Raw genomic sequence first — 24,789 nt, 5'->3', positions numbered from 1 at the left:
GTGATGTTTTGGGTTAATCAATGGTGAAATGAACTATTTGTGTTTATAAGTCAGTGGTGACATCATCACTTTCATTTGCACTGAATTTTGCCCGACTGATCACTAATTTAATATACTGTAGTGCCTCTGATTTTTGTGTCTCGTGCAAAATGGTCAAAGCTGGCTGATTTTACATCATGATGAATATTTCATTGATGGGCCAAGCTGTGAACGCACACATCAAACTTGTATCAAATTTATTTAATCTTCGTATTGTGAAGATGAGGTAGCTGTGATGAGCTGCACTAAGGGTGTCATTGCGTGCACTACTAACAAATCATTCTCATACGCTCAGCGCACATGCACAGTTAATATATTGATAACTGAGCAACTGGTTACCACAACCAGTTACCACAACCAGTTGATTTATGGTTATATATACCAACCAGCAGTTTGATTAAAGGCCATAATAGTTGCAAGTGCTTACGTTTATATAATGTTATCCAGATGATGGTATCGGGATCTGGATCTTGATCAATACTGGCGAAGGACTGCTGGGGTATATGCGCCAGGGGTGCATCTCTCAGTGTGTACACAATACATCATACCAGACCAAACAAAACCATTAGTGCAATATTAAAACCACATAGCAATTACCAAACAAAACAGTTCGACAACAACATCAAGAAGCTTCAACACCAAACAAATATTTTTTTTTTTTTTTTTAGTAAATGACAATCGACTGCTTCATCAAATTGAAGTCCATAACTTGACATGCAAATAATAGGAAAATGTTCCTAGGAAAATTATGACTGATGAATTATGCAAATGATAATTTCTAATTACAATATGTAAATTATTATATGCAAATGATAATATGAATTCTAATTTATTAACAATTACAAATGTAGGTATGGAAACAATTGCTTATTGATATCACTTGTTGATAGTATGCAAATGATATGTAAATGATGATTTGCAAGTGATAGTATAATGTGTTATCATTTTTTGTCTTGTGCAGTCAATTACATCAAAGGTTGAAATGGATGACAATATTACAGGAGATTTGAAGGACTTCATCTCCGTAAATTACACTTCTTTTTGCTATGCGAGTCTAACCGGTAAACCTAACAGCAAAGAATGTGAGGGGTTAGCATTGGGGGATACCATTAGTTTCTCTCTCAATATTACTGTCAATAAAACACTTTGCGATGAAGAAAAAAAATCGTAAGTAAATTTTCCAGTTTGTAGCTTTCTATTTTAGTAATGCAAAAATATAAGATGTTTATAGGCAATTGATACATAAAATGATTGTATATACTTCTTACTTTGTATATAATGTACGTATGTATACCATCATACGCGATGGACATGTTTCCAACGCTAGCTTTTGAAAATTGTTAAAATTTCAGTTTTAAAGAATGTACTATTCATGGTAAATGCCCTAGTACTTAACATAAACATGATGGGGATAGTCTAGTGTTGCAAGCAGTAACTAATTATTAGCCATAATTTGCTATGGTTATTATGTTTGGTGGGCCCTGACATGTTCATAAATGGAAAAAGCAAGTTATTGAATATGTATATCTATGTAATATGTGTACATTTCATTCATAATTTTTTATTCATTAACATATCTAACATCTCGATCTGACAAGCTGCATAATGTGTTAAATAAATATTATGTTATATTTTGAGATAACAATGAATAAATTTTTTTAAATTATTGTTGTAATTTTGTTTTTACTGACCCTTCTCTATTACAATAATATTGATAATTGATTCTAAAATCTTTGATCAGGAGAAGCTTTAAAGTTGGACCTGTATCATTTGTAGAGAAACTGGATATTTTGGTGAAGGCGATTTGTGACTGCGATTGCGAGCAGAATAAGGTAATAGAAAAATGTTTGAAATTTGCTAATACGCAAGAGGGAAAATGCTGATTCAAATAAATTTATTCACTTTTTTTGTAGTTTGTAGTCAGCAAATTATATAAATTTATTGTCAGTAATAATGTGTATTTGCCTCTGCAGAGAAGCTGTTCTTGCCGAAAGTAAAATTTTATCCTCAATTCTGATTTCAACATCATATTTTGGGGATAATAATATAATCATGTCTGTTCACTGTTAACAAAGTATGATATAAAATGTGAAAATTCTATGAAATTTCAATGGTTATTTTTGTTATTCGGTTTTTCAGGAACCTGTCTCACCAAAATGTACAGATGGTAATGGGACTTTTGTGTGTGGTGGTTGTGTTTGCAACAAGGGGCGGTCAGGAGCATTTTGTGAGTGTGATCAGGAGGAAAGCGAAGAGATCGATCCAAAATGTGTCAAGTGAGTACTTGATGTCATAGTTTTGTAATTGGGTACTATACAGGCATTTTACCTGATAACCATATTTATGTGGCAAAGACAACCCAAACTAATCACTCGTCCCAAAAATAAATTTTTAGTTATTAATACAGGATTAAACAGTATGATGAGAGCTATAAAATGGTAAAAGAATCATTTAAATCTGACATTTGGTTATAAAGTTATAGGAGTTTAAACATACAGGTGTTTCAAAAACAATATTTCAGAAATCAGCCTTCAACGTTTACAATTGCATTTCTTAAGCAGAAACCGTCTCCAACTCATTAAAAATTGTTGTTTTAGCATTGAAAATGGGGAAATTAACAACATAGCATGATGTAAAAATATATAAAGGTTAGTTTAATGCTATAAAATAGATTTCCAAAATGTTGACATTCAAGCATGTTTTGGCCATTATATCGGAAACAGGATTTGCGACAAGTGACTGGTTTGGCTTGTCTTTGCCACATATTTTAGTCGGGCACACATTGCATCGACTGTCATGTGACATGTTCACGTGCAGCAAGTCATTTCAATGACGATCCACTCAGTCTACCAGCGTCATTCAGCAGACAGCATCATCTTGCCGGCATGTTGTCGTCAAGCGCTGACAGAGAGCGGAGATAGCGTCTAAGGGCAGTATAACCATTATACCATGCAGGGCGTGCCTGCCAGAGATTTTTTTTTATTGGTTTAAGAGTATAATTATACTGTATGATATATTTATTGAGGGAACTGCAGTTTTAATGGCGTTCTGAACTGTAATTTTTGTACCTTCATTTTCAATTCTGTTACATTTGTTTAATAAAAATGCCAGTGCTAGATAAAAAAGTGATTTAAAACATACAGTTGTTGAATAAAATCTTAGATGTATAATCTATTAATGTAGTTTAATCGCTACTATATAATCTTTATGTTATGATGTTGTTCCTTTTTCATAGGAAAGGGGACGAGGCCCCTTGCTCCAGCCGTGGTCAGTGCAACTGTGGCCTGTGCATATGCAGGGACACCACACCGCCAGTAAGCAAATATGATTGTTTTTTTTCAATTTCTTTTTTCAATTTCTCTATTTTTCATTCATCTAGAATATTTCTTAAATAATTTCTTATCAGTTGTTTTCTTGCCTGAATATCTTTTTACTTTACTTTTCAATTTTTTACAGCGTTTAGTTCAAGGTGATTACTGTGAGTGTGATACTAATGACTGTATTGATCCAAACAGCAACAAAATATGTGCAGGTAAATATTGAACATATTGTTATTAATTGTGCTGCCCACTAGGTACTCTATCTATTCATTCATTTGTTTAATGATATTAACACATTTATTCACAGAGGCTCATTTGCATCTGAATTTGAAAATTAGTCTTCCAAGAGGCCCAGGAGGTCATGTCTTTTAACAACTGCTGAAAGCTCAAAAACTAAAGTACTATACAATTTAGAATTAGTCAGTCGTATGGATTCTTCTATCCATTTAACTTCTGAAGAATTCCAAACTTTAGCTCCTTAATAGTTAAAACATATCTTTTTGTAGTTTACAGAGTTAAAGGATATAAAGTATATATTTGTACTGTATCGGGGATATCGTTATGCCAGGCAGAGGTGGGCTGAGCCGCCCAGCCTTGACGCCTTGCGCCCACACTAAGGACATTTTTAAGGCCTTCCACCAAGCCTCAAACCCTCTCGCCTACCCTTAAAATCATGCAGAAACAAGTTTTTTCCCAAATATCAGCGAATGCTGAAACCATCAATGAATTCTCGCACCACAGTCAGGTGTTGTTTTCGCCAAGGTGCTTCGCTTCACTGAATGTTCAAAACACATGATTTGTTACTTCGGCTTGAGAGCAAGATAGTTTGATAAACACACTAGCTCTCAGTTGTACAAAAAATAACTAGGCCTATCATGTAGCCGAAAATACCCGAACTTGTCAAACTAACATGAAATAGGATATCTCTTTTTTTTTCCACATTTTTTAGTGCTTAGTGGTATATGTACTATTAAAGTTTGCAAGCATAGGCTTACCTCTAGCATGTACCTCTAGCATGTGTAATCATTTCACACTGTATTGTACAGTTTAATGTTATTAAAAATAAGTAGGGTCCAGCTACCGCACTTTCTCTCGCTGCTTGGGTTTACATATCCAGGGTAAAGTTCATGACTGCCTAAGTACGTAAAAACGGGGATTCCCCATACTGGAATTGGCACTAAAGTTTATGGAATATTAATATTAGGCCACCTATTAGCAAATAAAATACACTGAGTTCAAAACCTCGTCATTAGATTTATTTATTAGTCCATGACTGTTACAAATTTGCATGAGACAGTAACTGAACAGAAGAGTTGACATACTGATGACTACATGATGATGACTATTGTCACATACAGTATTCCTTGTCTTCAAAAATGTATTTTGGTTTATCTTGATTAAAATGACATTACCTGCATGATCCTCTCATCCTGGAATGAAGAATAGTAGTTAACCCTCTAGATACCGTCTTCGACTGTAGTCGAAATTGACCTCAAACCGAGAATTCCCATTTTCGACTGCAATCGAAATTTCGTGACTAAAAAATTGGTGGTTTTCAAATCGCTCTTCTGTTTTCATTTTAGCTCCAATACGTCAGAAATTTAGAACACGCATGCGTGAAGCTTTTGTCTTTCGAAATCTGTAAAGAACTCACATGCGCTTATATAAAAATTTTTAGAAATATCAATTTGAAATCGTTATTAATTTCCAAAATTTTTTCGAAATGGCCGCACAAGATGTGTACACAGTTGAGCAAGCGATTGACCTGATTTTTGATTCAGACAGCGATGAAGGTGAATTTTTAGATGTGCGAGACTTAGACGTGCCTGTTAGCAATGATGACGGTGGGGCTTCAAGCAGTTCTGACGGCGGAGATGTTATTCATGAAGATGAGCCTAGGCCTAGAAATGTGAGGGTAGTCGACGCTTTTGAATGGAAAGATCGCGCTAATAGTTATCGATGGTTGGGTAAATAAATTATATAACTGTGTGGAATAGGAAAGTTTTATATTTGTTTTTATTTTTTTTTGGCTATAATTTATTTTTTTTTCGGTTTTTGCTGACGATTTATATGTAGCATTTTTCTGTCATTTCTATTATATTATATATATATTATATCATATTATATTATGAAAAAAAATTCCCAAAAATACAAATTATACATCAAATGAAAGCTTATTCTATAAGCTTTCTTTGTTTTTGAAACATTTTTCTGTATAATTTACAGAAAGTTCCTAAAAATCCACCAGAACAACGTATACTCAAAAAACGCAAAAAACCTTGTTACACTGCAAAAGAATCCGGTATTCAAGGGTTTGCACTATAAAAGAATCCGGTATCCAGAGGGTTAATGTCACATAGTTTTTCTCCTTGACCCTTAAAAAAATGATGTACTCACATTATTTTATAAGTAATCAAAACTAAGTAGTTGTTAAAGGTACATTACTCAAGTTGATCATTTTGGCTCTCTAAACAGCAAAAATCCCAGAGCCCCTGGATCCCACCGGGGGCCCTAGCATCCCCTGGCCCCCAATCCCACCACCCGCTCATTCCTTCGTCACAAATTTCACACAGCTTCGGTGCGAACCCACCCTTAAAATTTTGTCACCCATCCTTAATTTTCAATAGCTACATCCCTGTGTATCTATTCATCCATCTTTCTGTTTTTCATTTTAAAAAAATTATGTTTTTTCTTTAGGTTCAGGAAAGTGTCTGTGTACTCCAAATGTGAAAAGTATTTGTGTTTGTGACGAAGGCTTCACAGGTGAATTCTGTGACTGTTCAATGTCAAACTACAGCTGTATTGCACCAAATGGGGTATAAATTATTTTTGATTAAATATTTGGTCATTTATATTTCACTTTCATATGAGGCTTGCGATCCCAAAACCTGTATCAATACCAAAAAATGAAAATTGACTTTTTAATATTATTCGTATTCTCCACATTGTCAGCTTATAAAATGATGGGACATTTACTGGAATTGACTTACTATTGCTAAAGTTATGAGTAAAAGTATACAATACTGGCACATTCTTATGCTAATAATCAGTTTAACAATTAGTAACAGTACGCTGGTTTTGAGATGGCTAGCCTCATATGTGTTACAAAACACTTATCAATTTAATCTAAATGTGGAACTTTCCACAACATTACCAGTCGGGCTGGAGTCTGGGCTTGCAAAGGTTTGACTGAACCCCCTTTTTGTGCAAACACCCTCTGATTACCTAGCCATCGTTTCACCATTCCCTCTAACCACTCAACAGAGTTCCTGCCCAGGACCCACTAGGCTACCTCTGTGCACTTTAAACAAAATAATAAAAATCACTTTTTCAGTTAACTATTTTGAAGTAACAAAAAAGTTATCAACTTGAACATTGATAGACTACTGTATTGAAATAAATGTTTACCCATAATTTTACAGCAAAAAATGATAGAAACACTTCCAGTCACTGTAAGTGTTTTATTATAATTATCCAGTTTAAAAATCAAGTACACTTTTTTTTTAATTCAATAATTTCTATGCTCAAGTTAATAAATTGTGTGCTACTGCAAGATGATCAATTCATTTAAACGGGTTTTTTTTATGATTTTTTTGTCATCTTCAAGGTACAATACATCTTCAAACATCCTGCTCTCATAGGGAACTCCTCTTTAATAATCCATTATGGGCTGAGTTTAGTATAATGCATATTCATTTCTGTCTTTGTACCATAGGAATTGTGTAATGGTAAAGGACAGTGTGACTGTGGTAAATGCGATTGCATTGATGGCTTCGATGGCAAGACTTGTGAATGTGGAGATGTAAGTAATGTATACTATTATTACCCCCTTTTTTACTACCTCTCCTTCTCTACTCTGCAGTCTACTTTCACATCCTTTGATCCCTCCTACCTCCCTTTCCTCACCAATACTTCCTAACCCCTCCATTACTTCTCTTCCACCCTATTCTCATATCCTTCCATACCCCCTGCCCCTTCTGCATCAATTTTATTCTTTTACTTGACTTTTTCCCTCTCCATCCTCCACTTCTCCCTCTCTATTATCATATGAGGCATGTCGTGGCAAAATGGTTAAGTTGTCGCAAAGACCAGTATTGAGTAAAGGAGCTATAAAATATGGTAGCGCAAAAAATTGCCTAAAAATCCAATTTTTTTTTCACTATAGATCAACAGTTTAATGTCTTATTAATCATGTCCCAAAGTATTAGTTCTGGAAGTAGTCAACAAATCGTTTATTTAATGTTATTTAGATAGTTAATTCTATTAAACAATGTATGCACAAATAACTTTGGAAGGCAATTACTCAAAATCATGTTTATCTTGACTCTAAGAGTGCTGTAATTTCACTTTCCAATAACTTAGGCTTGAAATGTCCAATTTCAATGAATGACCCCTCATTTTAAAGATCACATACTCAGGTATCTGAAAATACTAATAACTTGACTTTCAATTTTTGCTACAACTTAGCCATTTTGCCACAACATGCCTCATATATCTTGCTTCTCCTTTCCCAGTCTTTCCCAAGCCCTCCTTCCACCTCTATTTTCCCATCGTTTTCATTCTCTCATAGTCCAGCAGTGTTAAGCCACAATCGCACTGGACTTTTTTTGGTAAAACTAACCAACACGTTGGCTAGTTTTACCATAATTAGTCCAGTGCGAACAGCACAGGAGGTTTACCTGACAGGAAACTTACCCAAGCCGCGCGGTTAATTTAACCGAGTCCCGCTTGCCCAGGAAAACTGACCAGGTTAGTTTTACCTAGCAGGAAAGTCCAATCCGAACAGCGTGAGTCGGGTAAACTTCCCAAGTCATCACAGTGAATGACCTTCCTCAGGCTGTCAGGCAATTACGCATGAGCTGTGACCTGGAATAAAACGTCACACACAAACATCTTGATTAATTTCGCGCGTGTTTGCTAGTGTCTTGATTTTGAGTAATTTTGTCATTTTTTTCACTTGATTACTCGGTTTGTTTCAATGGCCGATTTTCACGATTTAGCGCCCCCAATAGTTGAATCTGTACGAATGGTTAGTTTCACCATGGCCTGTGGTAAAACTAACCACGTCGATAAATCCCAGTGCGAACGACAGGAAGTTTACCCATTGGAATGTTACCCACAGTCTCGGTAAAAAATTCCCTATTTTAAATCCAGTGCGATTGCGGCTTTAGTCACATTAAATGAATATGCTTTTTTACAGGAATGCGAGTCTGAATGTGAAGCAAATCAAGCATGTGTGAAGTGTGAATTTGAGGAAGGGGAATACTTTGTAAACGGTCAATGTGATGAAAAGTGCAAAATGAAATATCGAAAAGTTAAAGTATTAGAAGATAGTAAGTAAAAAAAAAAAATGTTGATACTGTACATAGAAATGAATTATTAACAGGAAATCTATATAATATTACATCTCTTGAGCATCTCCATCCTTAATTATAGTATTTTTATTGAATGATTGTAATTTTTTTTAGAATAATTATGGATTTTGTACGATTTTAATAATTTAGATGTTGTTTTGTAAATCTTCAATTTATTTGCCATGAGGTTGATAATAAAACCAAAAATAAAAAAAAAATTCCTCTATCCAAATCTTGACTATCTTCAACACAAAGACCATGGTTCATGTTATAGATTTATATAAAGTACCATATGCCAGTGTGAAACCTAGGTCCAGGATTGTGGCACAGTGGTGGTGGATGTTAACCCCATAGAAATGTTGTGCAGATTTGCCATTTCCTATTTTTATTAGCCTACCTTAAATAAAAAATGAGTGTATGTGCATGTTTATTTGGGTTGTATGAGTTTTGCAGAGACGGTAAATTCTTATTTTCTAAAAATATTTAATGTTAAGCTTATCAAATCCCTGCCATTTTGCACTATTATATAAGTCTAACATTATTATTATTTATATTTAAGTGGCGATTGGTGAATACCGTGTTTTTAGAAATGACAAATGTACATTAATTTTTATAATATAATAATTTTAATTTGAATAATAATAATATTGAATGTTTTAAATTTTTATCCTATCAATTTTTTTAAATATTTTTTTGACTTTAGTTTCATCTATATTATGTGTTTCTACCTTTTGTTTTTCACAGCAGTTGGAAATGCACGTAAATGCAAATATACTGATGAGAACCAGTGTGTGGTGACTTATACACAAGAGATCTTGCCTGACGGAACTCTAGAGCTAATCATCAAGGAAGATCCTGGTATGTAAAGCAGGGGTGGATTTAGAGGATGGGTCTGGCTGGCCCACGCCCCCCCCCCCCTTCTTTTTGGAAAAAAGGAAAGAAAGAAAAAGAAATAATTCATCGCACAAAATGCCTCATAGGGTATTTTTGAGTGTCAAGAAACCAAACATTTTACGGGGGCATTCCCCGGGATCCCCTAGGGTAGTTATTTCTCGATCGACCCCACTTTCAGCCCCCTTTTTTGGACATCTATGGATTTGCCCTTGTGTAAAGTAGTACTAGTTATGTAGTGATTAATTTTTTGTTATAAAAATACATGGATACAATATAAATTATATGAAACACCTAAAACTCAGAATTCCTTAAGTTTCCTCTAATACCCGATTCACACGTGAAGTTAAATTCAACAAAAAGTAACAAATTGTAACCGAGCCATCTCCCGAGTTATTCCTACCGAGATATAAAGCATTCACACGCGTCTGTAAGGTAATGCCAAGGTCGTGTAAAATTTATTCAATTTTATTTAATGAATCATTTTTGCCCCTACTGCGATATAGGCCTAGCCTAAGTCCCCTGTCATAGATGGACTGTTGAACTCACCATCACAATAAACATTCAAAGCAATCAAATGCCCTTAACAACTGCTGTACTACTGTACTACTACTAGGCCTAGCTTCTGATGTTTCTGTCGACTCTTGATAATACTATTACAACACCATCCCAACGTTCATTTATGTATCATCTTCTACCATTACTAATTAACATCGATAACAAGGTTAATTCATCCATCATTGAGAAAAACTATTCCTATCTATTTCTAGTGGATCGGAATCATCTAAGAAGGACGAAAATTCAAAGGACCCCGCGAAACACAGTAGATTGTTGTTGTGTCGGAATTCCTGCGCATGCGTAGATCCATCCATGCTACATCTCGGAAGCTTTAACAGCCTCAGCGAGGCTGGTAAAGATTACCGAGACATTCCAAGATTTTACAAGGATATTACACGGTGGTACTTTCGCACGTGCCGTAAAATGTTACTTTTGGTTACATTTTGTTACATTTGGTAAGATTTTTGTACGTGTGAATCCGGTATTAAACAGGCTTTGGTCAGCAAACTACCTTTTTTAGTTAGAAGTCTTTACAAAAATAAAAAACATTTTCTTAGCAAATGAACCCTTCTTTAAAAAAAGAAATCAAAGACAATTTTTTTTTTTCTTTAGGCCCATGGCCAAGGATTACCAATAGCAACTTAATCACTGTCCTATTAGATAGGTGGTAATCTCTCCGCATGACAAACATATACACATGGTGCTCTTCATAAATTTAACCTCTAATGAAACTTATAGAGACTCATAAAATAGCGTATTCTCAACAGATGACTAAAATAGCATTTTACCTGCTAATGATGAAGGATAGGCAAAACGGGATAAGGTTGGGACTATCAATCATTATTTTGATTATTATTTTGATTCAAATTTTTTCAACTCCATAATTTTAGTGAAGGTAGAATGAAGATATAATGATACTGTAAGGTTCAAGGAATGAATAAATATAATTATAATATTACCAAATGATCGATGACACAATAAACCACTAATAAAATTTTAAAATATGACGATACTTTCGAGAACGATCATTTCAGGGAATGCCTGAACAATTTAACAAGGCCTAGCCATTGCTAGGCCTTACGCTACATACATGTTTCGACAGATCCTACTGTCATCATCAGTGTACAGAGATTCCATATAGGCAATCTTATTTAAACGAAGTGAAGTTTGTAATTCGTCAATCTATACGTAATTCAAACGTATTAAGTTGTAAACACCAAGATCATGAATAAATGCAATGAATAATTAATGATAAACGGAATGAAGTAAAATCAGAATGACAAAGTTAAATTAACATGGTAAAGTTGTTTGTTGAGTGAGGGCTGCTCCCATTGAATATGTAATGCCTCCTTTATTTTGAGATGATGAATTGATGGAGCAGAGTCAAGAATACGGAAACAGTCCTCACTACAAGTTTGCATGCATTTGCGTGAATTCTTAAGGTGTTTTAATGTGTGAGAGTTCCTATCCATTGCCAAGTGCTCGCGCACGCGTGTTGAGAAGTGTCGGCTAGTTTCTCCGACATTGGTGGCATTACAGCCAGCACACACAAATTTATATACAACACGAGAGTGGACACCGGCAGGGACAGGATCCTTCACTGAAAAAACATTTTTGATTTTGAATGAAGAAAAAACCAACTTAAATTCAAAATCAATACTTATTTGCTTAGAAAGGAAACGAATTTTATGAGAGGCAATCTTAGAAAAAGGGCCGATATATGGAATTTTGAAATAAAGGGTGGTTGTGGGTGTGGCATCTCCAATGACCTCAGGTGGTTTTGAACCATAATAATATTTATAGGAATCTTAATATTGTAGTGGTGATAATTCTTCTTTTTTTTTTCATCTAGAGTGTTATGGTGGTCCTGATGTCCTGTGGATTATCATTGGTATTATCATTGGGATCATTCTGGTTGGATTAGCTCTGTTGTTAATCTGGAGATTGCTAACATTCATCCATGATAAGAGAGAATTTGAGCAGTTTGAGAAAGAACGCCAAGAAGCTAAATGGGAAGGGGTAAGTTCAGTTAAATTATTCCTCGGTTATCATTTATAAAACCTGATATGATATGTGCATTCTTTCAGATTTGCAAAAACTTCCTTGAACATGTTTTGAAACTCTACTTTAAAGCTCGTTCACACTATCAAATTTTATTTAACAAATGTTTGTGTTGCGTCTATATATGGCCATGGTGTCATTACACCCAACAGGGATGTCACCAGCTTTTTGGAGTGCCGGTCAGCGATCATTCCGCGTTTTCCCAGGGGTGGGGGGTCACTCTATTCATGAAAGCCTTAATTCTGGCCCAGGTTGGCCTAGACCAGAATTTGAGGAATGCCACAAAACAGATGAAGATGAGACTTACTGTAGGCCTAATTAAATTCAATAGTTGATATGCTTTGTTTTAGATTAAAAAATAATAATGAACAAATCCCGGCGACAAAGCGTCGATCCGACTGTACCCAGCCGCATTGTTTGCCGTAATTTCACATGTTTGATGATTACCACGATGAATGTGTATGTCACTGATTCATGTGCGCTCATTTATTTATTTTTTGTCCATTTACACACATTATATATCAATTATAATTAAAAGTGAAAAACTTAAAGTAAAGAAATAAAACATAAATCAGGTTTCGTAAATTTTTAATAATCTTCCTGCCCCGGACCATGCTCTCATAATAAAACACTTAAATGGTCACGATTTCAACTTTAAACTTTGAATGTGTGTCATGTGACGTTTGCTATGACTCAACTGGGCCTAGCTAGGCTGTTAAGTTAGCGATGAATAGCAGGGCAGTGCAGTATTTTGTTACAATTAATGTAACCACGAAAACATTTATTGTATTCTTCTTGTCTTTATCTATCAATTAAGCTTGTCTATCGTGTTTAGGTAAACTAATTATTCTGTTACAATTTGTAAACTGTTGAAATAATAGTGGTGGTCGGGAGCCTGTAAATCCTGGTCGGAAATGTTGAGTGCTGGACGGGTCCGTCCACCGCCGACCAGCGTGGTGATATCCCTGACCCAAATATGGACGTAATTATAATATCACAGTTATTTGACTTCGAATGGATACTTCACAACTGCTTATTCAGGGGAGAGTGGTGGGGTGAGCATTGATACGAAGATGAGTTATGTCTTGATGCGACTCCAAACTTAGACTCTGTAAACAACTGATTCAAGGGGTGTTTAAATTTATATTTAAAATTTACAGTTATTAATTTAATTATTTTACATGTTTTTTAATTATAGCCTTTATTTTTTAATATTTAAATTGTAAAAGTTTAGGATATTTAAGAAATTTTGTTTGTTATATTCTAATTATTTTAAATAGTTATTTAAACAAAATTATTACATTTAAATTTGTATTAGTTATTACTAATTTGTTTTATTTATTTCTGTTAGTTTCATCCTAAGATTATTTCTCTGCATATCACTTTCTCTTTTCCTTTCTTTTCTTTTCTTTTCTCCACCTTTTCTTCTTCTTTCACAACTCCTTGCTTTCTCCACTTCATGTATATTCATTCATTGCTCTTTCATTCTTATCTTTCTTATATTATTATAGTATTCATTCTTTTCTTTTCATTCTTAAAATTATTTGACATATCAAATTTGATAGACCCAGTAAAGGTTGAAACGTTGAATCATACCCTGCCTCTCATTCGGAGTAACGTTCGTTCTATGAAGCTTAAGTATTTTTAAAAGTGCAATAAAATGTGTTAGTTCCAGTTTATTAGTGATTATTAATAATAATAATACACATTTTTAAAGCGCCTATTAAAGCAAACAAAACTGGCTTGTCACCGGCGCTGGAGGATGTTAGAAAGAAGTTGAACTATTTGAAGAGGAAGGATTTAAGAGTAGATTTGAATAATTGCGGATCAGAAATGATACATAATTGAGGAGGTAGAGCGTTCCAGAGTATTATTAGTGTTTATTAGTGATTATGTATTCAATTAATGAATACATAATCAATTAATGAATACATAATCACTAATAATCACTAATAAACTGGAACTAACACATTTTATTAGTGATTATGTATTAAATTAATGACAAGATTTTCTTACATAGCAAAAATAAGGCGGAAATTGGTCCAGACGTACGTTCTCTTTTTGTTAATGAAAGTTGTCTACCATAAATGCTCGAGTAAGCGCCACTCTTGAAAAAGTGCCGCTCTCAAATAAGCGCCGCTCTCGAATAAGCGCTGACCAATCGTGATTTTGTTCATTAAGCGCCGCTCTCGAATAAGCACTGCAGTGCTTAATTGAGAGTATAATTATATTGCGCTGTGTGTAGAAACACTTTAGGAACACAGTTTTAAATGAAATGAACAAATAATGCAATGGTTACAAGCATTTATTTATAAACGTTTATTTATGATGATAAGACCTATGATAGAATACGTGAAATAGGTAACGTGGGAATGGGCATGGAAAGCACCTCACAAATTTGTTTTTACATTTGAGCATTTACGGTATACTTGGTCCAGACGTACAGGCCGCCCTTCTGTTGCTAAGTAAATCCCGATGCACGCGGCACCCTTCTCTTTCCACTAATAAAAAAACTCTATGGAAAAACTTATCACTAATCAGAGTCTGGTCATACGATTCTGCGATTTTGTGTCTGTCATTTTATTGTTTTGATTTATTTATGCCTACTTGTTGTATCTTATGGATAATGACAATGATTTCTACCTCCGCAAAAAGAGGTTATGTATTCACAGTTATGTATGTTTGGCAGAAGTTTTGTAGATCCAGCCACACACGGCGCCCCATTGTTTGCATTCCCACCATGCATTTCAGTGGAATAGTTTTTTTTCTGTGTAGAACTCTATCTTGTGTTTCTAGTATCTTTGGTTCTGGCTCAAAACCTTTCAAATCTGACAGTCTACGTCTAAAGTATAAATTAACAGTGATCAGATTTGGCTCACATATTTTTACCATAAAACTATTGAATCTTTGATTAAAATTCTGTTGACTTTGGACTAAAAGGTGTAAAATTTGTTGTAGATATTTAAAGTTATAAAATAATTGTGTTATTCATCAATCAACTCCAGTGATGTTGTTACGTTGTTAATTATTTAAATATTTTATGTGCTTTTAATCATTATCTTGCAAGATATACAATTTTACATCAATTTTTAAAAAATCATTGAAACTCATTTCTTTTTTGCATCATTGATAGAAATATATGTATTTCACCAAAAGACATAGAGCAGTTATTTGCACAAATATTCATACGATTAAAATTTAGTTGATTTAAAAAAATATCTATCCCACCTTTTTGTGGAACCTTGTACATTAAGCTTGAAAAAACAGCATTATTTGTCATTTTTATCCATCATAAGTGAAACCAGGCTTCATGTTGCGGGTGGAAATGCCATCAGACCATACCAGCATTGTTCATTTATTTAGTTTTTGCATGAAAATAAAAATATTGATTTTGAAGGAGTTGAAATGAAACATAATAATACACAAATTGTGTATTGTCTCTTCGAGCTAAGCTACAGAGTTCAATTGATATACAGCTTAAAGTGTGCTTTATAATTGAGTAATTCAATAGCAGTAATACTAGTCGCAAGATGTTTATGCCATATGTGGGCATGTTTACAATTAATCATGTTGTCAGTTGGTTGGCATGTCAACATAGAAATTTAATATACTGGACCTTCATTTTTAACTATTCTCAACCAATAAAAATGAAAATGTCAGGATGTTTACTTTTTAACAGTATTAAAGTTAGAATGCAGACTCACAAAATGAGAAATAGATTTTGGATTGCTACATCAATTTGTGTATTTAATCATTTTTCATTATTTAGTATTATTTGTATTGATAATGTAATACTCTAGATATATTTTTTTCAACAATGTCACTGTTCTTAAGACAAGTAGTAACCATCTTGATTTTTATTAAGAAGCGCATATGTTTTAATTCATTTTATCCTTACGGCTATTGCTGGAGTGAGCTGCACTATTCTTGACCTTTCAAAGGTAGAGTCAAGCAGGTCCCACTGATCACTTGTACTGAAGGTTAATTGACTTGTTTATTCTAACCATGACATTATGAATATGTCCTCATTAAACAGTTACATTGCGACTCGTTATTAGCAAAAATTCACTTTTTTGAATGCTTCATGCTTTTATTCATTGCTTGACTCATGCTTTAGGGACATAACCCACTTTACAAGCCATCTACATCCACCTTCAAGAACCCTATGTATGCTGCCAAGCAAAACAGTTGATCAGCTCACTGCTTCTCCATAATGCTTTGATGAGGTAGGTAAACGAATGGAGAAGGTGCACATAAAGGGGACATATCAGAATCAGCAAGAGAAAAGATTGTGATGGGATTAAGAGTAGGCAAAGTGATTGAATGTATTTATGTTGTAATATGTATGTGAGTTTTTTTCTAAATGTTTAAGTTTGTCACATTCTTCATTAGTTAAATCTTGCATTTGCCATTTTTCTGAATTAGAATTTTATCTGATGTTCTATTAAAAGTATATTGAAGAGTAGAAACTAAATGGTTTAAATAAATTAAGGTGACTTTTTTTACACCTTGTTTCGCGAACTTATATTTTTAAAGATTGTCAAAAGAGGGCAGAAAAAAAAATAAAACAAAATTTTGTTTTCTTATTTAGGAAATGGTCTTGCCAAAGACATCCAGACGGAGAAGAAAATAAAAATATAAAATTTTTTGGTGAATGTAAACAGCATAGTACTGTAATGGGGTTATTAAATGCTTTAATTTCATATAACTAGGAAGAAATATACATATCTTATTTTTGGAAATTTCAAGGCACCAGTGGGCATAATAGAAATAAAGAAATATTTTATTTTTTCTGAAATTTCCATTTTTTCGAGGCAGTGGGTATGCTAATTGGCCAAAGATAAAATTTAATTTTTATTCGAAATCATCATTATTGACAAGGAATGAAAACAGTTTCGTCTAAAGAGAAACAATTGTGTGAGGGGATTGGGGAAGGAATTGAACCATGAGTGAAAGTATTTATGTTACAGTATATATACACATTACTTTTTATTAAATGTTTGGTTAAGTTTTTCACATTCTTCATCAGTTCAATCATGCATTACCATTTTTCTGATGTTGTATTCTCTTAAAAGTATATTGGGTATACAAACTAAATCTTAAATAAATAAATTAAGCAACAAGCCACCAAAGATGAGAATGCTAATCATATAATGAATTTCTGCCAGTAGAATTTAATGCTATTAGTAAAAATTCATTATTTTTTACTAGTGGCTATGGCATGTGACTGCATTATTTATTTTATTTATTGATTTATTCAACCTCTACCAGAAGTCAAAACAAAGACCTTTCACCATCGTGAATGTCATACCACTAGACCATAACTAGTACACGCACACACACACACACACGCACACTTTTTATTCTTTTTTTATCCAAAAATTTAAAGATAATTATGTTTGCATGTTTTTAGATTATGGTATGATATTTTATTTCTTGTAATGTACTGTACTTTTATTAATAGTTCTATTATGTCTTTATTGCATTGCAGGGTGGAAATCCAATATTTAAGTCTTCAGTCACAACCACCATGAATCCAATGTTTGGTAGCAAGGACGATGAGACCAAACAGCTTAAGTTTGATGTAGAATAGTCACATTTATGAATTAAATTAAGACAATTTGTAATCAATAATATTTGATGTTCATACAGTAGATAGATCGAGAAACGAAATCAAAGATATATTGAGTGAAATAGACCAAAGATAATAGAATGCAAATAAAGCTCAAGTATGAGTCCTAATCATGCAGTGTTGTTATTTAAAGAGGTGAGGTTACCGAGATTTGTGGCTTTGAGCTTCTTACCTTCCAACGGTCCTCAGACCTTCACCTTGTAAAATTGCATTTGAATACACATAAGCTCTGTTCACTCCCTCTACACTATTTGTGTATAAAATTTGTGGGATGTGCCCATATATAGGCATGATGGTGTCATATTACACCCAAATATGGGCATATTACATTTATTTGTCACATACAATTGGTAGTGCAGACAACTAATTTAAAACTTGGAATGGGCATGATGATGGGATATTACAGTTAAATGTTTGTCACATAAAATTTGGTTGTGCAAACAAAGCTTAAGATTGAATAAGTTTAACTTTGTAACAAATTAAGAAAATGGACTTGGAATGATATGAGAAAATGCAATACCTGCAATGTTCCTCATTCTTGTGGCATTTATTCGCTACATTTAAGAATATGTAATAAGGTAGCAATGCAGTCATATGGTAAAGCTACTGAAGCTGTGAAAGGCACCAGTGCACTGACAATTAGAAATTTAATAATTTTTATATAAATATAACTTTCAAAAAGTTTGTGTCTTCCTGACATGAAAAGGTCTTTGACAATTTTAGTCGTCTTCAAATTTGTATAATTTGTTATTACAAAAGAGTGTGCAGTGTTAAAATGACAATGCTTACTAGGATGTGGTATTTTTAGCCAAGTTGTTACATGGAAGTAACACCAGATGTTATAATGACCAGATTCTTAGCTTGGATTTAAATTTAATCACCTTTTTTACTTAATGCTTATGTTTTATATCCTGTTTTTTAAATGGTCTTTAATTAATGCATATCATTTTTCAAACAATTTTTTTTCATTTCGTTTTTTGAAAAATTAATTATTTTGCTTTTTGCTTTACTGCTTACACAATGTGTCAATGTAATTACTTAATCAGAACAATATTTTAATATTTATTATCAACAATTAAGTAAACAAGAAAGGTGTGGCTGTATCTCCACAGGCCTAATCTTTCCTTGCCTATGAGTATGCCTAAGAATATGTATAACCACAATGTGATACACAAGTAAAAGTGAGAGACACCAATTGCATATTTCCCATTTCCTGCTTTCTTATAACAATTCCCAAAATATTCAACTTATGGTAATAGACAATGTCATTAACCTGGATGTATGCATATCTATTGATCAACAAGTGGTTGCAAAACCATACAGTTAGTTGAAAACAAAACAAAACATTAGGAAAGTTGAACACAATCACTTTTGTTTTCATATAATTTTGTATGTTCATTTTAAAACAGGTTTTGCTGAATATTAAAAATGAATACTGCATAAAGTATGTACCGCAATGTGCACAGTATTAACATGTTTTCTTCAAATTACTTATTAAATGACTTGTTAATAAATGATGAATAGATTCTTGTTGAGACTAATTTTCTATAATTTATTGATAAATTGAAAGTCACACTTACATAGACACTTACTTTTTTATAATACATTTTATCTATGATTTTTATACATATTATATGTGTATGCATAGTATCTATAGTTAGCATATTTAGTGATGCAATTTTAAAACTTGAACTAGCCCTAGAGTTTGGTATGTAGTAGATATGAATAACATAAGATGATAATAATACAGTAGGTAAAATAACTTTTCTCACCTTGTTTAATTTATTATAATTATGATAATTTATTATAATCCTGTAGAATTTTATTTGTAAAGTAATATTTTGTTTACTTATGTTGCCATGACAAGCAAATAAATGTCTTGTTTACAATCATTGTATATAGATTTGGTTTGTAGGTGCTAGCAATTTTTGTATGCATGTGTGTTTATATGTTTGATGCAATGTATGATATTAAAGCATTTTTAGATTTATTCAGTGTACAGTATAACATTTTCATAGAGAATTGCAACTATTTCGTAATATTTACAGTTGTTATGTTGCCATAACTCGGTCAACTCCTAATTTTTCAAAACATTCTCTATGCTCTCTTTTTGAGGCATCTAATATTAGGCATGTAGTATTTGGCTATAATATGTCAACAATTGCTGTTATATTGAGATTGTTACATGATCATAACGTTTATGTGTTTGCCTACATGATAGATCGATATTATAGGCATATAGTATAGCTCACCATCATTTCAAATATCCTATAGGCTAAGACATTATTTTTTTCACAATTTAGCTTTTATTCTGCTTTTAGCTACAATCATCTTCATACAGTACAGAAATATAGATTACAAATAAAGTTGTGAGAGTAAAATATGTGTGTCCTCATCATTCACTTTCAATTTCAGAAATAGAAATGTCTTGTTTTATTCCAAATAACATATTTTTTATGTAATACTTAGGATTTGGATAAGGGGTAGCGCCATCGAGACATGGAATGTTGGTCAGTTCCTCTTGTCAATACACTTTAAAACACATCATATTAAAGCTATATATTTAACAATCATATCCTTAATTCATAGGCCTACATCAATCACTCGTTTATAAGGCACATTGAGGTGCCATAATCATAAATTTTCTTATATCTAAACCCTCCGTCTGTGAAAGTCCCTTCTTTATCACCCACTAATGTAACAATCAACCACTAATGTAACATTAACCACTGTTGTAACAAAAATCAACCACTAATGTAACATTAACCACTATTGTAACAAAAATCAACCACTGTTGTAACAATTTCATTAACCACTATTATAACAATGATTTAACCACTGTTGTAACAAAATTCATTAACCACTATTGTAACCACGTACAATATATAGAAGTCTTCAAGCCAAAAGCTTATTTGCATTGTCCTATTAAAATTTCACATTTATGATTGTTGTGGCATTTAAAAAAAAATATAATTTTCGATATAGATCAGATTTATTAAAATGGTTTGAGACATTGTAAATATATAGTTTGGATATTTAAAGGTCAGTGTTAATGAAAAACAGTAAACAGCTTGGTTCCCAAATGTCTGCTGCTTATATTATATATATATATTCTCTTATACACATCTGATAGTGAAGTATGAAGGGGCGAAAAAGTATTATTTAATGAAATAAGGCTGCAAAAATTAACCGACTGATTGACAGACTAACAATGGAATGACCATCCAATTGAATCAATGAGAAACTGTCTGCTAAATACTAAACCAATATGACTAACAGAAATAGGGAAAATAGCATGTTAAACGTAATAGGGACTGTCCGACTGACCAACAGACATATAGAAGTTTGGAGATATTTAACAAAAACTTTATTCCGATGACATTCAATTTACACTTTTAGACTTGATTTAACCAAACCCAGGCAGCATGGTGATGCATTAAGGCCTGTTTTTATTTTGAAAATAACAGTCAACAATTAAAAAAAGCAATTATTTGCATTAAAAATATTTTCATAAATCAAGTCAAATTTCTAATAATAATAATAATAATAATAATAATAATGAAAAAAACGATAAAATAAAAAAATATTTTTTATCGTTTTAGTATAACTAGGCATTTATTTACTCAAAAAATTTTAGTACCTCTGAGGATTAACATCCATCAAATTATTAGTGCCCCTTTTTATACCCCGGCGTTGCCTTTAAGTAACCTAATTAGGACCATCCAGGCATCCCTATGCAATTTGGGCTTGTTCAGACCATTTTTTTTAATCTGACCTTTAACATTTATATCAAAATTCACAACATTTTCAAAAAGCCAATCAATTTTAAAAAAGATTTTCCTTTCATGACCTTTGACCTTCAGAAAAAGTGTTTACAATGTCACAGGGACTACCCCTGTCCAATTTGGGCTTGTTCAGATTTTTTTTAAATCTGACCTTTAACCTCTATAAAAAATTATAAAATTTTAAAAATGCCACAACCATCATAAATCATAAAATATGACAACGTACATAAGGTTTCGGCTCGGAGACTACTATATATTGTATATTGTTACATTTGTTGTTACAATAGTGGTTAAATCGTTGTTAGAATAGTGGTTAATGAATTATTACAATAGTGGTTAATGTTACAACAGTGGTTGATTTTTGTTACAACAGTGGTTAATGTTACATTAGTGGTTGACCTCTTGGCCCACTCTAATTCGAATTACAGGATCCGCCAATTGCATACTGATTAAAGACGTGAATTCACTTTTTCCTCCTGTCAGTACTTGGTACTGCAGCTGGCATTGTTTGTACAACCTGAAGCATGTAAAGTCGGATATCCTGAACACTTTGTCAAACGTTGTAAAAAATATTTATGTAAAAACTATTCTGGTTTTAGTTTTTCTTTTTCTGCAACTCTTAAGCTACGTTCTCCGCGTGACCACTGCTTGGGTATTTACCCAAGATCTTGGGTATTTTGACTTGGTCTTGGGTTCTTGGGTATTCCGTTCAAATCCTTGGGTATTTTATTTTTACTAAGAAAAATTAAATATTTTTGTCATAGAGGAAGAATTAAGAAGTAACAAAGTATATTTCAGTCCAATCAAGTAATCAAAACTCAACGAAGTGCGCATAACATTGTTAATTGACTGTTAATTGCTATAAACATGGGTTCAGAATTGTTTATTTGTGATTTGCGTTGCCATTGATCTTGCCTAATTAATGCATTACATAGTAAAACTTGATCACCTCATGAATATTAATTTTAATAATTAACACAAAGAATTACAATAAAAATTGGTTTATAAATTGAACTAAAAGGGAAAATTATACATGCGAAAAACACGTATTTTTCAAATTTTAATGCATTTTCAGGAAGCTTGGGTAATTTTGGGCAATTTTTGCTGAATCCTGGGTAATTTCGAATCATTGGGTACCGTACTCGCGCGAATAAGCGCCCGGGCGCTTAAAATATTTTTAGCACTTTTTGAGGGGTGCTTATTCAAACGGGGCCCTTATTCGAACGGGGCGCTTATCAAAACAGAGTGGAAATTGAGTGGGCGCTTATGGAAATAGATGAAAATCGAGGGGTTATTATGACAACTTACTAAATTCAAGAGGCACATTTTGAATCAGGAAACCGCAAATTACGAATGGTGGTGCGGCGGAAAAGATAATCGTCCACCAGAGAGCATGGCTTATCATGACAAGAATGTTGTGAGTACATTATTACATAACAGCAGAATAGCAGATGAAATTTAGTGGTGGTGGTTAGCTGGCCATGCCGATTGAGATTAGCAGGATTGCATGATCATTGCAGGTTTTCTTGAAAACTCAGATGGGAATGTGTTGTTAGGTGCAAATTGTCGGAAAAGCAGTAGGACTAGGCTATAGAAAAAAGTAAGCCTGATGAAAGTTGGAAATATACTGTCTGTCCAGAGAGCTATCATCTGTCCAAGATAGGCTAAATATCCTCACTTTGATATTGACTAAAGGAGAATGTGATTCCACTCCACACCTCAAATCATGCCGACATCCACAGTCCAGAATTAAATGAATTATTGAGGGGGCGTTTATTCAAAGGGGGCGCTTAAGGAAATTTTCACGTTAGGAGGGGTGCTTATTCAGTGGATACATAATATTCATTTAAAATACAAACACTACACGAAAATCAACTGTTATTTGTTTGAAATTGGAGAAATTAAAATGATATACACTGGAAAATGTTAATCTTTCACTGTTTCTATTAATCACCATAATTAAATGCCGAGCTAGCTACACCATAATATTAAATATATTCTATAATTAGTTGCTAGCATGTAGGCCTATTTAAAGTCACGTTATTAAGATCGATCTAAATTTGATTTAAATGTATTAAATAACATTGTAGTCGATCTATAGCAATAATTTTAAGGGCCTGTTATAAAATCTTCAATGACAAATCTCTCTTTAATTAAAATGAAAGTTACATTAGTAAGAACTATGAAAAACTTTAATGGGGCCTAAATACTTTTTATCTAAAACTTCCTAAATTCGCCTCGGAATGTTATTGTTGCAGTATACGGTACATAAAACAATAAATCAATGTCACTATCAGAACTACCTTCTTCATGATTCTCATATACAACCTAACTCTAGTTCTTAGTAACTTCGAAGAAGTCTCAGCAACACTTGCTTGAAATTGGATTTGACTTTGGACACATGTGATCACATCGAGCATTTTAGGCACTTCACATAAAAAAACACTTCAGCGACTATACAATTTATTATATTTTTTTTCAATTCTCAACCAAAACAGATATAAACCTCCACTAGGTTGGAACATAATTATACAAAGAACACTACGGTATATAATTATGGTACAAACTTGCAATAAACTGTCTTCGTAAAAATTTAATCGAGGATAAACTTCATAAAAAAAATATATATTTCATCCGAATATGTTAAATTATTAAATTTAACTGCTAATCTTTTAACTAAACTCCTTTACGTAAACTTGGCCAAAAGTGTGGTGGGGGGGGGGGATACATTAAGCGTTTAGTGCGAGTACGACTACGAACATTCAATGTAAGTAAAGGTACACGATTAGAATCAAAGCTTTTGTTCAAACAGGGCCGTAGCCACGAGAATTGAAGTAGTCAGGTTGCGAACCTAGCGCGAGCACTGACGATTGGGGCTAGGGGGCCGCCAAGGGCCCCAGGTAGGGGTTCAGGGTTCCGGGGCCATTAAACCATTAAACTGTAATATTATTGTAAACCATTAAACTGTAATAATATATTAACATTAAACCATTAAACTGTAATATTATTAAAAGACCAATCAACACATGACATAAAATATTTACATGTCAAAATTATTATGTTTAATTTTTCCTCGTCGGTGCTTGCATAAAACGTGATTTGGATATAACATGTCTATAATGATATTGATAAACAATCGAAATTCTCTG

At 33.2% G+C, this 24,789-nt stretch overlaps 1 protein-coding gene across 2 annotated transcripts in view; it reads left to right on the top strand.

Moving 5' to 3' along the window:
- LOC117101461 (integrin beta-1-like) overlaps nucleotides 1-20,236 on the top strand; it is a 33,649-nt gene extending 13,413 nt beyond the window's left edge. For both annotated transcript variants that reach the window (XM_033241439.1, XM_033241442.1), the window contains 12 exons: nucleotides 1,001-1,206; nucleotides 1,781-1,871; nucleotides 2,179-2,315; nucleotides 3,275-3,353; nucleotides 3,496-3,571; nucleotides 6,057-6,175; nucleotides 7,075-7,161; nucleotides 8,560-8,692; nucleotides 9,458-9,571; nucleotides 12,015-12,181; nucleotides 16,341-16,449; nucleotides 17,715-20,236. In XM_033241439.1, the coding sequence (XP_033097330.1) occupies nucleotides 1,001-1,206; nucleotides 1,781-1,871; nucleotides 2,179-2,315; nucleotides 3,275-3,353; nucleotides 3,496-3,571; nucleotides 6,057-6,175; nucleotides 7,075-7,161; nucleotides 8,560-8,692; nucleotides 9,458-9,571; nucleotides 12,015-12,181; nucleotides 16,341-16,415 (1,284 nt within the window). In that variant the 3' untranslated portion in view covers nucleotides 16,416-16,449; nucleotides 17,715-20,236. The remainder of the gene's footprint in view (nucleotides 1-1,000; nucleotides 1,207-1,780; nucleotides 1,872-2,178; nucleotides 2,316-3,274; nucleotides 3,354-3,495; nucleotides 3,572-6,056; nucleotides 6,176-7,074; nucleotides 7,162-8,559; nucleotides 8,693-9,457; nucleotides 9,572-12,014; nucleotides 12,182-16,340; nucleotides 16,450-17,714) is intronic.
- The last annotated feature ends 4,553 nt before the right edge of the window (nucleotides 20,237-24,789 follow it).

Source organism: Anneissia japonica, unplaced genomic scaffold, assembly GCF_011630105.1.
Source record: "Anneissia japonica isolate Jap-2015-1 unplaced genomic scaffold, ASM1163010v1 scaffold1005_len2656397_cov198, whole genome shotgun sequence".
Classification (NCBI taxonomy): domain Eukaryota; kingdom Metazoa; phylum Echinodermata; class Crinoidea; order Comatulida; family Comatulidae; genus Anneissia; species Anneissia japonica.
The sequence above is the reverse complement of the archived record's forward strand: the minus strand, read 5'-3'. Positions and strand labels throughout refer to the sequence as shown.